This window comes from Zonotrichia albicollis, chromosome 10, assembly GCF_047830755.1.
Source record: "Zonotrichia albicollis isolate bZonAlb1 chromosome 10, bZonAlb1.hap1, whole genome shotgun sequence".
Classification (NCBI taxonomy): domain Eukaryota; kingdom Metazoa; phylum Chordata; class Aves; order Passeriformes; family Passerellidae; genus Zonotrichia; species Zonotrichia albicollis.
The window spans coordinates 29,964,890-29,979,858 of NC_133828.1; the positions used below are offsets into that span (position 1 = coordinate 29,964,890).

The 14,969-nt window shown below is 37.4% G+C and overlaps 2 protein-coding genes across 10 annotated transcripts in view; both read right to left on the minus strand.

Moving 5' to 3' along the window:
- The window catches only part of SLC4A10 (solute carrier family 4 member 10), a 145,858-nt gene that overhangs the window by 82,999 nt on the left and 47,890 nt on the right, over positions 1–14,969 (minus strand). For 8 of the 9 annotated variants that reach the window (XM_005485248.3, XM_026792272.2, XM_005485246.4 and 5 more), the window contains exon 2: positions 7,235–7,316. In XM_005485248.3, coding sequence (XP_005485305.1) covers positions 7,235–7,316 — 82 coding nt within the window. Of the gene's footprint in view, positions 1–7,234; positions 7,317–10,060; positions 10,202–14,969 lie in introns of those variants that run through there. The other variant, XM_074548603.1, reaches the window with a different exon arrangement.
- TBR1 (T-box brain transcription factor 1) overlaps positions 10,061–14,969 on the minus strand; it is a 96,694-nt gene continuing 91,785 nt past the window's right edge. The window contains exon 11 of the mRNA XM_074548606.1: positions 10,061–10,250. The gene's annotated coding sequence lies outside the window, so the exon portion shown is untranslated. The remainder of the gene's footprint in view (positions 10,251–14,969) is intronic.

Consider the following 14,969-nt stretch of genomic DNA (forward strand, 5'->3'; position numbering starts at 1 on the left):
GGAGTGATTTATTGCTTTGAAGGTAAACCACAAGCTTTTTATGCTATAAATTTGATCTAACTTTATATTCTGGGTTTTTTTCCCCAGATATATGCAATTTGATTCAGAATAGTCTTTTATTAAAAATAATCTTTTTACAATTTACCAGTGGATGTATAGCTCTGTATAAACGTCATTGCAGAGCAGATCAATTCAGTGCATTGCATTTCTTTAATAAGCTTTCACACTGTAAATAATCTTTATGTATTATTGTATTTTCTCAGTGGGTCTGTTTTATAAAATTACTTGGTCCTAAATCTTAATACTGAAAAAAAATGCAAGTGTTCATGCTTCGCTTTCCTAGCAGCCCATCTGGAATAAATCAACACCTGAGTTCAGAGGGTGTTTTTGCAAGGACAAAATCATAGTCTTTCTATGATAAAACACTACTGATGCTAATGTAAGGTTAATAGAAAAACTCAGGAAGATCAGATAAATCCTATGGCTAACTGATATCTAAACCAATTCTGAGTTTTTAAATTGTGACATACATTAAACACAGCATAAACCATGGAGAAGATCCTCTTTCAGCATGGAAATTCTTTCAGGTCTCCATATTACACCAGGAATGTGGAACTCAAGGAGATACTTTAGAGCTTCTTAGTGAGCCAGCCCAGTTGGTGGCAACTGTGTAAAATAATGACTGTCCTGGATCCAAACATCCATGGGCACCAGCTGCTCAGGGTCCGTGTGCTTGTGCTGCCTTCCACCTGGGATTATCTGAATCTGCCCGAGGCACCTGCTGACACCAAGGCTTTCAGATCCCTGCTCACAGGCATGGAGGGAAGGGGCAGACAAGGGAACAGATGGGTCTCGAAACACCTCCAGAAAGAGCAAAGGCAGGCTCTGTGACCTACTGAGGAAACACACTGCAAAGGCAAGGTGCCTTGAGAAAGAACACTTTGCCAGCAGCTCAAGCCAAGCCTCAGCTGAGTGCTGACCTCAGCAGGACCAGTTTCCCTCCTCTGGAAAACACTCAGTGCTTGAAGCCTCCCCTGTGCACTGACAGCTAGAGCTGAACCAAATGCAATGTTTCATCCTCTCAAAAATGAATGGTGAGGTAGAGACAGAAAACCATCAGCCCATGTAGGGTTAAAAAAATTGCCTTTTTCCTTACAGGAAAGAAAGTGATGATGGTGAATTGTGTAGGAGTAGAAGTACGTGACTCATGATTCGTTATTGTAGTGCTGCAGGGAGGCAGAGCTGGAGAAAAAGCAGAAAGGACAAAAGCAATCCTTCCAAAATCAACAGTTTACATTGCTGTTTGTGGTTATGGCTTGCCCAAAACCCATTTTTTACCTTTTTGCGGTGCCATAATTTGGAGGAACTGACAAGAAAGCCTTCAAAATTACTTTTAGATTATACATGTAATTTATTTTCTAGCGTAGACTACAACAAAAATTATATAGAAAAAAATAAAAACAATATCCCTGACCCACAATAACATTAAGGACACATTGAATATGGAGCATAAGAGTATCTCACTGAAGTCATTAAAGTTAAGGACCTTTATAAGAGCTTCGATCATTCACTGCCCTCCCAAAAAACCCTTGCATTTTAACAAAAGATTTTTCCAGATTGTAGGTGGGCTAAAATATACTTTTTTACCAGCACTTATGTTTCAAATTTCCTAGATTGCTCCAGAGGAATTCAGAGGTGTTGTACGTATGGTTCTATCATGAGATCATGACCTTGCCAGACAGAAGAAAAAAAGGCCAGCAGACACGGAATATAAAAAAACCTGTTCAGACACACAACTCTTTCCACTGATGGAGAGTGAAGCTGTGGTTATTGGAGGGAAGAATTTGACCTATATTTCTAAATTAGCAGCAAGCCAAAAAAAAAAAAAAAAAAAAGCAACCTCAGTACAAGTACAATCGTGTGTTAAAAAATGGATGTTTCTATCTTCTGATGCTGCAATTTAGCAGCTTTCACCAACAATGGCAAATTGGTTTATGTCAGTTTCATCTGGGATTTCGCAAAGTGAAGCATTTGAATATATTAGTCCCTACAAATACTGAAAAGGTTCCCTGTCTGTGAAGCTCAGACAAAATTCAAACCAAATTCACAACCAAACCTTATCATCAGCTAAAAACTGTGGTGTGCAACCAACACTGTGGCACTTGTCTGCTTCCATTATTTCATTATTCATCATTTCAAAGAGATTCTGTGAACACGTGCTTCAGACTTATTCATGACTGTTCAAGGTGAACCACCTTCCACTACCACAGAAACTGCTGAGGAGGGACAAGGGGAGCAAAGGGATCAAACCAGGTGACTGCCAAGACAAGAGGAGAAATGTGAGATCTCAAGCAATATTGAATTACGTAGGAAAAGGAAAACAAAACTAGACGAGAGGCACTACAGAAACATGTGCCTTAGGAATCACAAAGGGAACAAGCTTGAGCTTGTGATACCTGGTAGGCAACAAAATGAAAGCAACATTTTAGGTACAGACAAAGCCAAATCATTCTGGCCTGTGTTTCCACAGCTGTTATTGTCCCCATCGAAGGGCAGTGAGCGTCGCTGCAAGGGGCACGAGCGGGGTCAGCGCCCACGTCAGGATGAGCTGGGCACCCCAGGGCAGCACAGGCAGGGCAGCTGGGAGCAGGGGATCTGTGCTGACATGCTAACAAATTATTTGCAGTAGGCTGGAGCATCCTGGGAGCCAAGGGGAAGGGAAATCTCAGCTGATGCTCCTGTCTGACCAAGCAGAGCCAGTGTCTGACTTGTTTCTACATTGAGGCATGGGTGAATCAAGGCCAGGTTATTAAAATTTATATTCTTTCAGTCCTATGAGCTGCTCGGTCCTATTAATTTTCAGGTAAATAATGTCAGTGGCAGACAGGTGTGCTATGATGTTATTTCTACAAAAAAGGTCCAGTCTCGGAGAATAAAAGGCTGCTTAAAACTCAAATTTCTACTAAGTAATAATATATGGAGTTTAGCATTTAATCACAAGGAGGTTTTTCATATATTAACCCTAACAGTACATAATCAAAATTTCATTTAAATGATTTTTAAATTATTGTCACAAGCTGGAACAAATCTAAAAAGGAGAAAAAAAAACTAAAATAATTCTTTTAAAAGAGAATAATTAAATCTGGAAACTCTAGTTTCACTGTTTCTGTTCAGTATCTACTATCAAAATTATCCTTCATTCAGGTTGTTAATTACAAAATATGTCTACAAAATTTACAATTAATTTTTGGTTTATTAGGTTTAAAGTCTCGGCTTCTGCATCATTTTGTGTTGTGCTAGAGATATTTATATTCTAATTAAGCTTGAAGGTTTTTTGTAACTTTCAGTAAGCAATCCACGTAATCTGAATGTTGTAAAAAGTGTCAGGAGGCATATCCTGAGTCATATTCATGCACATACTGGATATAGTGTTTTATGTATCCTCAGAGATATGAAACATGGCAAACTTGTTTTCCCCTGAGGCAAATTTTCCCATGCCACTTAGGCAGATTAAATGAATGAAACATAAAAAGCTTAAGGAAAATCTTGACTTGTCTGAATCAAGGATCATTTTGCCATTTTCTCCAACAGAGCCAAAATTCATCCCTGATTCACGCTGGGACCTTCACCTAACAATCTGATCTCCACCCATCTCCCTGTTGAAGCTGCTTCTCAAACCAGGCCACAGCAATACCCAGAGCAGTTCTGAAATACTCTCACAAAAATCCTCAATCTGCAGCTGGGCACCTCTAGCAAGGAGTCCATGGAATGGCCACTTTTCCCCTCAGCTAACAGAATGGCCATAAGGAAAAGACCTTGGCCAGAGTGCATTTAATGTCAATCCCTTTGCCTATCTGCAAAGCCCAAAAGTCAGCCTGTGACCTGAGAGAATCTGAGCTCTCCAGCCCAGAGCAATCCAAGTACTTTTGACCCATGAGATAAGCAGTAGGTACATCCATCTGATCAGAAACTGTTCTCACTCAACATGCACTGAAGCAATGGCAGCCAGCCAGAGACAGCCCCATGGAATGAGCTGAGAGCAGCTGCTGAAGGGCACATCTGTCCAGGAAAACCTCCCTAGCTGCCCTCAGCACAGGCACATGTACAACCTGTCATTTTGCAATTAAATACTTGAGCAGCCAGAATCAGTGCCCAATTCTCATTTAGGAACTCCACCACTGATAAAAATGACAGCATATTTATTTCAGTAGGATTTTGTCTGTACACACATTCAAAGATTACATGCAAAACAGGTGATTATAACCAGGAAATATAATCTCTTTTTTGCTTTTAGAAATGCTTTCTCAGTCCCTCAATCAAGCAATAGTCAGACAAATAACCTATCCAATATTAGCGACTGACCCTGACCTTACAACTCACAAAAAACTAACTGTGGAAAAATAATTTGTGCTGAAAATCTGAAAGCCAAAGCTCTCCAGCAATTCACCTCTGAAGCACTACAAAACTTAAGTAAAAAGATACAATTTGAAGCACTTACTGCACTAAGATGAGCACCACATCTCTTCTCTTTCCATAGGTACTGCAGTTCCTGTCTTATATTCTCAAAGTTTTACTATACTGCTCATGGAAAGAAAATACTGATCTGGAGAGTCTAAGGCAAAAATCTATTCTTTATTATGTCCATTCTTTGAGACAGGATTAAACACCATATCTTCATGCTTTCAGCAAGAAATGTACTTGCAATACACTTGCACAATGACTGCCTAAAATATGCAAGTCCAAATATTTACTAGGCTTTGAAATTTCAGATGGAAATTTTAGTACACATTTAAATCTGTATTTCTGAAGTTTGAATGTTCATAGTTTAAATATTTTTTAAAAAGACAAAATACTTAAAATTATAAGATTTAATAAGAAGAAATTGAATACTGATTTTCATATTTAAACCTGCAGCTCTTCATATGAATTGCAATTTTTGTAATTTTGCTGACATTGAAACTTACACCCTATTTTTCCCTAGAATATTCAGTAACTAGCTATTTACATTTTAAAACATAAACCAAATTAAATGCCTGTCAAAAAGCTAATTACGTAATATGTATTAATAGCCTGGTTATACTCTTTTTCTAAGATATGCAATTAGCACCTGATTATTTAATTTCATATTTCATAGTTGTCATGTCATTAGGAAAAAGGTACATTTTTCAGCAGAACCCAAGACAATGTCAGTGAATGAGACAGGTATTTGTGAGTCACATTCTCTGTTTGCAGCGGGAGAAGTGCCTAGATGTACTGCAAAACAAATGGACATGCTATTAACAGCAACTGGATATTAAAATCTGCAATGTCTTCAAAACTTATTATGTCACCTGGTATTTTGAATGTAGTGATTATAAAATTAAGGACAAACTGATCTGAGCTTAGAGTGAGCAGGACATTATCTGAGAAAGCTAACTGCATCATGAAGGATTGATTCTACACTGAAAAATAGTTTTCTTAGAACATTATGAAACAATAGGGTTTTCTTTTTAATAAAAGTAGATTCATTTGATAACTGCAGAATTTTTCAATATTCTGAACTTAAATCAGCTTAAATTGATGGGAAGATTGTGGGAGTGTCACTGCCATGTTCCAATTTCTACTGATAACATCTTAAGACCATATCTTTGAAATAATATTTTCACTGATATTTCACAGGAGCAACTCTACACATATAGGATGGTGGGGGAAAAATAATTAAATTAACAGTTCTTAAATTATGTTTCACAAAGTTACATGTGGAACATCACAGTAATTCTGACAACCTTAATGTGACTTAAGCTTATGTGACTGAGCTTAAAGATGTCATTCTGCAGAAAGCTGTCCATCTTTAAAATGCCACCTCACTATCATCAATAAAATGACTCAGCAAAAGGATATTTTTGTGGGTTGACTCACCCCCAAAATCTCTGTGAGTCAGTACCATGGAGAAAGGGAGACAGGAAGCTCCCACTCTTTTACTGGGTGTTTTTCTGAGGACACCAGATACAGTGGTTTCTCTTTGATCAAGGATACGATCAAGAGACTGAAGAGCATGGATTAAATGTGAGATTTAAAATAGGAGGTTTTGTGCTTATGCCCATAACTGGCATTGCCAGCCTGACCCACTGGAGACACCAAAACTCTAAATGCCACCCTGAAACATCTCACCTGAGATCCATCCTTGCACACACCCAGACTTCCCCCAGGCTGAGTAGAGAGCTACCTGCCTCAGCCATGCCACACTGCACAACATCTAGCATCCTTCTGTGAGAGACAAGCTCACACAGACACAGCCAGGCCCCTCTCAAATGCAGCTACATCTGCTTTTTGAGGGAGGCACTGCTGAAGGAAGCAGCAACAGAGTTGCTGTGTAATGTTAGTATTTCAATGAAACCATCAATATGGCCAACACATATCAGATAACACAAAGTTCATGCAGACAGAGAAAAAAGGAAAAAATGAAGTAATCAATGGTAGGCATTTAGAAATCTCAAGTTCCTGCATGTTGATCTTAGTATTTCTTTTGGGCTAGTTCATGTATGGATCTGTGTGGCAAAAACAGGAACCTCCATGTCCCTTTACAAGAAGCTAACAAAATCAGCCATTTCCAGTCTCAGGAAAGGGATATCACATATACAACAGAAACTAATTTTCATTATAGCTATGACTTAGGGGCTCACACAACTCAATACAAGAGTTTAAGTACAGTAGCAACCAAAGCTTGGGATACACTACACAAACAGAAATGCAACTGCCTCATTAGACCAGTATCTAAACAGTTCTCATAATTTCTCACTTTCTTCTACATGGTCAAGTTAGGTGGTTTCTGCAGTGGATATCAGTAAATATGTATCCAATCTCTGACACTCCAGAATGCTTTTCTTCAGCTGAAGATGTGGCTAGGCAACTACATGAGGATTGTAATGCAAATGTAGAAGCCTTTATAAGTACTAAATCAGCATTCCTTCTTGCAATTGCATATTCGAAAGCTTAAAAGACTTATCTAAACTCACACATGCATATTCACAGGACTCGACCAAAGATCACAAAAAACTAGCAAACTCCTTCCACCATCATCTGTTTCTGGGCACTGCTGTGGCAGAAAACAGTATTTCTTTAAAATAAATGACAATATTCTACTCTCTTGTCTCTTTGCATCCCTGCTCAAATCAATACGTTTACACATTGGAATTGCATTTCGGTACTTTCAGAAGAAAGTGACAACATAAAGTACACAAAAATCATCTCTCACCTTCTAGATCTTCCTTTTCAAAATGTGTCTTGAGAATGGAGCGAGTTCCACCTCTGTCCACAACAGCCTCTTCATCATTTCTCTACAAAACAGAAAAAAAGACAGATAAGCTACTTTGCATTTGGAAACTTTTGGCAAGATTGTACAGCAATATAAAACAAAGATGTTTTTATTATTTCATCTTTTCCAACTCAAGAACAAAAAGGGGTGTAAGAATTTAATTTTACTTATTAAATCTATTTCTTTAGCATCAGTTTTTACTGAGGTATGATTACAGCTAACTGTGACATGCAAAACTTCTGGTAAAACCTGAAAGATAATGAGTAAACACTGGTTACTGGAAACCAAGAAAAACATGAGCCAACAGGACAATGAAAGAGATGAGAGAAGAAATGTCTGATCAAGGCAGCTTTATTCTCGCGCACGTTAGGAAAGGGGTGGCACATGTATTTTTGTTTTTAGATCAGGATCGTGAGCTACGTGCACAATTCCCTAACTATTACTACTAAAATTCCTTATACTTCACCAAAGCTAGACAACAACACTCAGAGACAATATGGTAAGGAATAAAACTAATACCATGAAATCAACTGACTTCACTTACTGGTGAACTGCAAAGCCTTTGCTTTTCTTTACAAACACCGAGCTGAATTTAGTATAAAGCGGGCAGCATATACTAATAGCAGAAAACAGAAAAGCTATTCTTCCTCAGGAACATATATTTCATGTTTAATTTTACCCTATATTCATACATGCATTTAAACTGTACTCTCCACTGCACTGTAAAAATAGTATGTGATTAATAAGTGTATTGTAGTCAGGCCAGGTAAGGTACAGAAATCTGTCATTTTGTCATTTCTGACATGAAGAGAAAAACCCAACTCATTTGCCTGAACAGAAAAATATTTTGGGGGTTCAGCAACAAGTCACTAGATGCTGTGCTAAAATGAGTATCTGGTTCACTACGAGTTTGACATCACTTGTGAAAAAATCCAGCTACTAAATACAGTCTATATTTCACAACATGAAATATTAATTTCCATTAAATTGTTATTAAAAATGATGCATTATACAAAAGTACCAATTAATATATTTACTTGTCATTAGTAGAGGGGTTTCAGCAAGTGATATTAGACTAGAACTACTTGATTTCTATACATAAAATTGGTATCTTAATGCAAGTCTGAAGCAAGGGGATTTAAATACCAGTGTTGCATGATAAATATACATCTATATATATAATGCAATGGAATATAATGAGAAATGAAAGTCTTTGAGCACCTCTCCTTAAATATCAGATGCCCCAGGCAAAAAGATTCACTTATATAGCTGGATGTGGTACATTCTGGATGTGAGTTTTTGTTTCAGGCTCCTTTCTTTTTTAAAAATAGCTGTCATGCTGTAGCAATCTTACATAGAAAAATCCTACGAATGTGTCAGCACCAAGCATCTGGGCTGTTAAAGAAAGAAAGACCAAGTGTTAAAATGTCTTTATTAGAGCTTTCCCATAGATAATAGTACATAACTAAAATATGACAATAAGAAATGGGCTTCTATTGAAACTGTTTTTTCTTTTAATAATTTAGAATTAGATAATAACCCATTAAGATGTACCAGGAAAGTATAACTCTGCCCAAGCCATTTGATCATTTTACTAAAATGAATCCATTATTTTAAAGCAGTTAGACATAACAATGCCATGCCTCTGGGTGAGTGATTAGGCAGGATGTCAAAGTCCAAGTATTAGAGCCAGATCATAAATAATGCTATTCTAGCATAAGACATTCACATCAGAAAGGAAGCAATGCTAGGGAGAATTTACAGTGGGGAAAATAATAAATTGCTGGGCAGTTTAAAGCCTTTACTGATTATCTAAGTAAATTAAATACAAATTAATTCATTAATATTTATCAAAATATGCTCATACACTTTGACTTCTCCTTTCCCATGTGTTCAATTTTCAGCTTCTGGCAGACTTTTACTTCTCTGCCTCCTCTTCCTGTAATGTCACAGCAAGTCTCAGCCTTGCCTCATTCTCAGAAGTGGGTTTATTCCATTAATATTACAGAAAAAACAGCTTAATTGGGAGTGCTGTGTTGTTAGCAATTCACTTGTCAAACTCTGAGCAAAGTCCAATTAAACAGGCCTGGCACTGAACATGCTGACTTCCCAGGGAGCAGCATCAGAGGCACCTCACATTTACCAGCACAAGAGTTGTACTGCATTTCCTCTAGAAGTAATTTCTGACTCCTGAACTGCCCCCTTGGAGTAGGGGAGAGGTGAGACAAAGGTTCATTTGCAGTTTCGTGCTTAAACTCATTGGGCGGTGAGGTCTATTGCAACACAAATAAAAACAGATCCCACTCCACTTCCCCCTGGATTAATAGGGACTGGAAACCTAATTTCAATTAGTAAGGCTCTGGTTCTTATTAGAATTTCAGGAAAACTAAGAACTTATTATTTTTAAGTGCTGCGTAAATTAGAGTTTGAAACTGAAAGTATAGGCAAGACTAACCATTCTTTCTTCATGGAAGAAGGAATTCATGCCAACCAAACTCCATACTAGCATCCTCAAAGCCATGAATCTTGGGCCAATCTGCAGCTTGGCCCATCAATTTTAGAAGGCTCAGAATAAGGCATGAAAACTAAAAGCTCCTCATTGCCATGCCACATTTATGTCAGAATTCTACCTCTTCTTCCTTTTACACCATTTGAAGATGATGAAGGTACAAAATTTTACATAGGGCACAAATCTGCAAGGACTGGAGTAGTGAAACCATACAGACATACTGAGCAGTCTGCAAACAAATGTGTGGACACACTGACCATGTGCAAGTCCTTGGAACTGTCCATTACTGCAATGAGTTGCTTGCTGAGTCCAGTGAGCACTGTGGTCTACTGCTTAAAGCATGGAAGAGGGATCCAGGAAGTCCCCGAGCGCTAATCCTGGATCTGCCACTGACTCGCTGTGTGGCCTTGGGAAAGTCACTTAATCTCTGTGCCTCAGCTTCCCCATCTGTAAAATAGGGATAATAATACTTACTCATCTACCTTCCTCACTGGGCTGCTCTGTACCAAATAAATTTTCACACAGCATTCCAGAGCTGCAAGGCACTATAGAAGTGCCAAGTCATTCAATTTAAGAAATTTTACCCATGTGAATAGATAATGTTAGGAAATAAGAAACTGACAAAAAACATTAAGACATAAACTTTCTCTTTTTTATACATCAAATCAATGTATACTAATACCTTGCAATAATTTTACATTGCACAACAAAAATATATAAGAATAAATGCAAGGGGGTTTTTTTCTGCCAGCCTAATTCAAGAGCAATGTTGGAGAAGCCAGTGGAATTATATTTCAGTAAAGGTATAATCAGAGTGTAATAAACTTTTCATAAAAAACAGAACATTTTTTTCACTCTCCTTTTCATAACATTTGTTAATATCTTATGGTTTTACATAGTCATCACACAATAGTTAATCTAAAATTTATTTCCCTACAGTAATAAAATACCAGCAAACACACATTAGAAGAAATAATGTATCTGATAGAAAACAGCAAGAAAAAGCCAAAGCTTTTTACATGGAAACCACAAGATCTTTAGAGACTAGGGCCCAGCAACCATACTCAGTCCATAATTTTTTTCATGTGTTACATTTTCCAAATGAATGCTGGAAAGACCTTCAACATGCAGCAGCAGCATATTTCACAGAAAACATCTATTTAATGAAAGTCTTATAAAAACAGTTGTTACTATATTTGTCTCTACATACTAGAAGTTCAAACATAGTGGCAAGTAGAGAAAAGCAGACAATAGAGTCATCTTCTGCATGCTTTACGTTGCAACCACATAATGAAAATATGCATTTGAAGCTGAACAAAATAAAGGAAATAAACCACCTTCAAACACATTACTTTTTGGTAAGTAATCACAAAGGAAGAAGGTCATCATGAGTCTTGGAGTATGGATTTTCAACCCTTAGATAAACAACCTGCTTATCAGAGTATAAAGTGACACTACAGTTGTTGCCAGGAATTTTAAGCGTGTTGTGTAGAAGGAATCAAAAGGCCCATGACTTAGTAACGAAAATCAAATGCCTTAATTGCCCTTTCCACCTATGGATGGATAAAGCTCAGCATCCAGGATATTCCAATATAAAAATGACCTCCTGGAAAACTTCACAAAGTGACCCTCTTTAGCTATGATACAGCCCTAACTACAATTCTTAACAGGTTGCAAAGAGGTTGGTCCTCAATTTGCCACCTTCCAAAACTGTGCACTGCCCTTCCACACCTCAGAACAACCTAGTTGATGAAAAAACACACTTTTAGAAAAGCTGAGAAGCATCATTTTATGATAGATGTTTTTGTGCCTTTTTACTTACTGTCTATGCCTTCATCACATTGTAGATGACTGGGTGGAGAGAAAAAGGAAATTAACTACTTTCAAAGGTGGATCTGTACAAAGGCACACGACAAACCTCTTTAAATATGTATGTGCTAACGTAGACACACACTCTTGTAGAACTTCAGTACATTTCCCGATGATGGAATTAGGACATATTCCACATCTTTTGGATGACAACAAGGTATGCTGAAGTCCAGATGACAATCTTTGATTTCAAGTTATCTATACAGGTATTATATGTATTTACTACAGGAGAAAAATCAATATATTCTCTTAAAAGAACACTTGCATACATCATTAAAACAACTTGGATACTGGGCAAACATTTACTAAAGATCATCTGTATTAATCACTATAGCAAATGAAATATTAGTATAACAATAAATATACATTAAGAAACAGGAAATTAGGACAGCAAGGAAGTATTAAATACTTGCAAAGAGTGTGTCTCACTTCTTTCCCTAGGTAGGTACAGTGATCCACTAGTATGACATCTGTACCTAATATATTTTGAGTAGACAAATCAAAATGGATAACAGAAATTTTTATTTTACATGGAAAACTACAAAAAATTTTTGATCCTTCTTCTTATCTATTTTTTTCATACTTGGCTACTTTTATTTTCTGTCCTGGTATTTGTTCAGTGTTTTCAATAAACTGGAAGATTTTTTCCCTTTGAAATACAATGCAAAAAGCAACTACAAAGAGTATTAATATTCTACCTTTTTTTTTCACAGTTTTTAAGACTCTCAGTCAAATCCTGTCGCTTTTAAATTACATTCTTATTATACTCACAGAATAAATCATACCAATATAACCTAAAGAACCTTTTTTCCAGCATCTTTCTTCCTGTGAAATATATAACAGAGCAGAAGCCATTTTGATTTTTCAGACACTAGAAATTATGCATATGACACACCTGCTGACTCATAAGGAAAGTAATCATGGTATTAATTGCTTCTCCATATAAGCCCCTTATTGATGATTAGACAACCTACATAATTCTGAAATGCCATCTGGAACTCAGGAACACCTGTCAGCATAAACCATGAAACACTGCCTTTCCATAAACAATAGAAAGCTGTAATGTTGTGCTGGTTTTGGCTGGGGCAGAGTTAGCTTTGTGCAGAGCAGCTGGTAGGGGCTGTGTTTTGGGTTGTGCTGAGCACAGGTTGATCACACAGAGATGTTTTGTTATTGCTGAGCAGGGCTGCTCTGAGCCAGGGCCCTTTCTGCTCCTTGTACGGCCGCACTGCAGAGGGGCTGGGGGTGCCTGGGAGGCACAGCTGGGACAGGGACCCCAGCTGACCAAAGGGACATGCCAGACCTCGTGGCATCACGCCCAGCATAGAAAGTGGGGCAAAAAAGAGGAAAGGGGGAGGACATCTGGAGTGCTGGCATTTGTCCTCCCAAGTCACCGTGAACTGTGATGGGGCCCTGCTCTCTTGGAGATGGCTGAGCACCTGCCTGCCCACAGGAAGCAGGGAATGAATTCCTTGTTTTGTTTTGCTTGTGTGGGTGGCTTTTGCTTTCCCTATTAAACTGTATCTCAATCCATGAGCTCTCTCACTTTTACCCTTCTGGTTTTCTCCCTCATCTCACTGGTATGGGAGTGAACAAGCGCTGCGTGAGGCTTGGCTGCTGGCTGAGGTTTAACCATGACAAACATACAATTATTTCATTTATTTTACATTATCAATAACTGCATATGCCTAAAAGACGGAACCTTAATATGTTCATTTCAGTTTATACCTATTATCATACAGTTAGTGGTATAAAACTTGTGTATTTACCTTTCTCCAGTGGCCTGTAATGAAATACTAAATATTTCTGCAGACACCACACACACAATTATCTTCTCAGTTCCAACACTACTCTTTTGTGTTGTATTCATTTTACAGAATAATTACATACTATTTGTATTTTTAAGGTCATTTTGGTTGAGTTCAGCTTAACATTTCATAAAGATGGCATTACTAAAGATATGGAAAACGAAGTTACTTGAACTCAAGAGCTACCAAGTGCATATTGGAAATATTTTGCAAAGACAATTAGCCTAAATGGCTAAAAAGCTGTGGCACACAGATGCCTGCCTCCCTGTTGCAGGAGGAAAATCACTGGTGACTGCCATGTTCAATCTCGTCCTTTAAAATGTCCTTGAGCAAACAGGCTCACACAAAACTGATTTAATGCACAATGTGTATGCCCACAATTTAGGTGCTATAATTCTTTTCTCTTTCTGAAGACAAGCACACAGGGTTTAAAAAAAACCAACCTTTTTTTAATATTATCATGTTTAATTGCTTATATTATATATAACCATATACAGCAATCTTCTGGGGTGGAAAATACAGTGAATTTTATCTTTCAGATGAAATATAATTGCTTTTCCATTCCACTAGCTACATCATATCATCCTTTTCCTCTCTGTCTACCTATCAAAGAAGACCCATCAAAACACATTTATAATGCAACAAGGTCTGTTCTATAAGGTCTGAAGGATCATTTTTTTAAGCGTCCCTTTAATGGCACTGCTTTTATGGCAGCTTTCTGGAATAATCACTACTGGTCAACATAAAGCACAGCTTTCCTTTTGGTCAGCTCTGCTCCACATAGTTCAGGCTATGCGACAAAGTAAGAAGCAATTAGTTTTCATCCCAGATTTGCATCTTCCCCAGGGCTGCATGTCATATGCATAAAAGCATCCTTCTCTGTCTTCTTTTTTTCCTCTTTTCTATTTTTATAGCAAAACCCAAGATAATGCTTAGCATGACTCAATAATGAAATGTCATGTTCTGCAATGCTGCTAAAAATTGCACTAATCAGCACTGGCTTCAAAGAACTGATTTGCTACTGGCCTGAGTCTGAACACATATTTAATGTTATAATGCAATTTCTGTAACATATAAGCTTAGAGAAGCATTTCAGACATTAACTCTAAGCACAAAGTGTTGCTATAAATAAAACAAAACACAAGCAGAAAATAAACCAAAGCAGTTTTACACAGAATTAAAACTCAGTAATACTTGTAATTCCTGTGTTCATCTGCATTGAAGCATCCTGTACTTGTTATATATCATTGTGCACAATAGAGCAGCTATAAACTGACACATAAATATTTCCTTTATATTTGATATGAAATCTTCTTTCTTGGAAAAGCCATTTTAGGTAGGAACAATACATCCTTCCATTTGCAAGGTAAACATGATACATTCTTTTATCTATTCTCCATACACCTATCCAACTGAAGACAACATTTCTATTTGAAAAGATTAAACAGAAAATCAAGGCACAATAGTAGCTTGGCTTGTTGCAATGGCC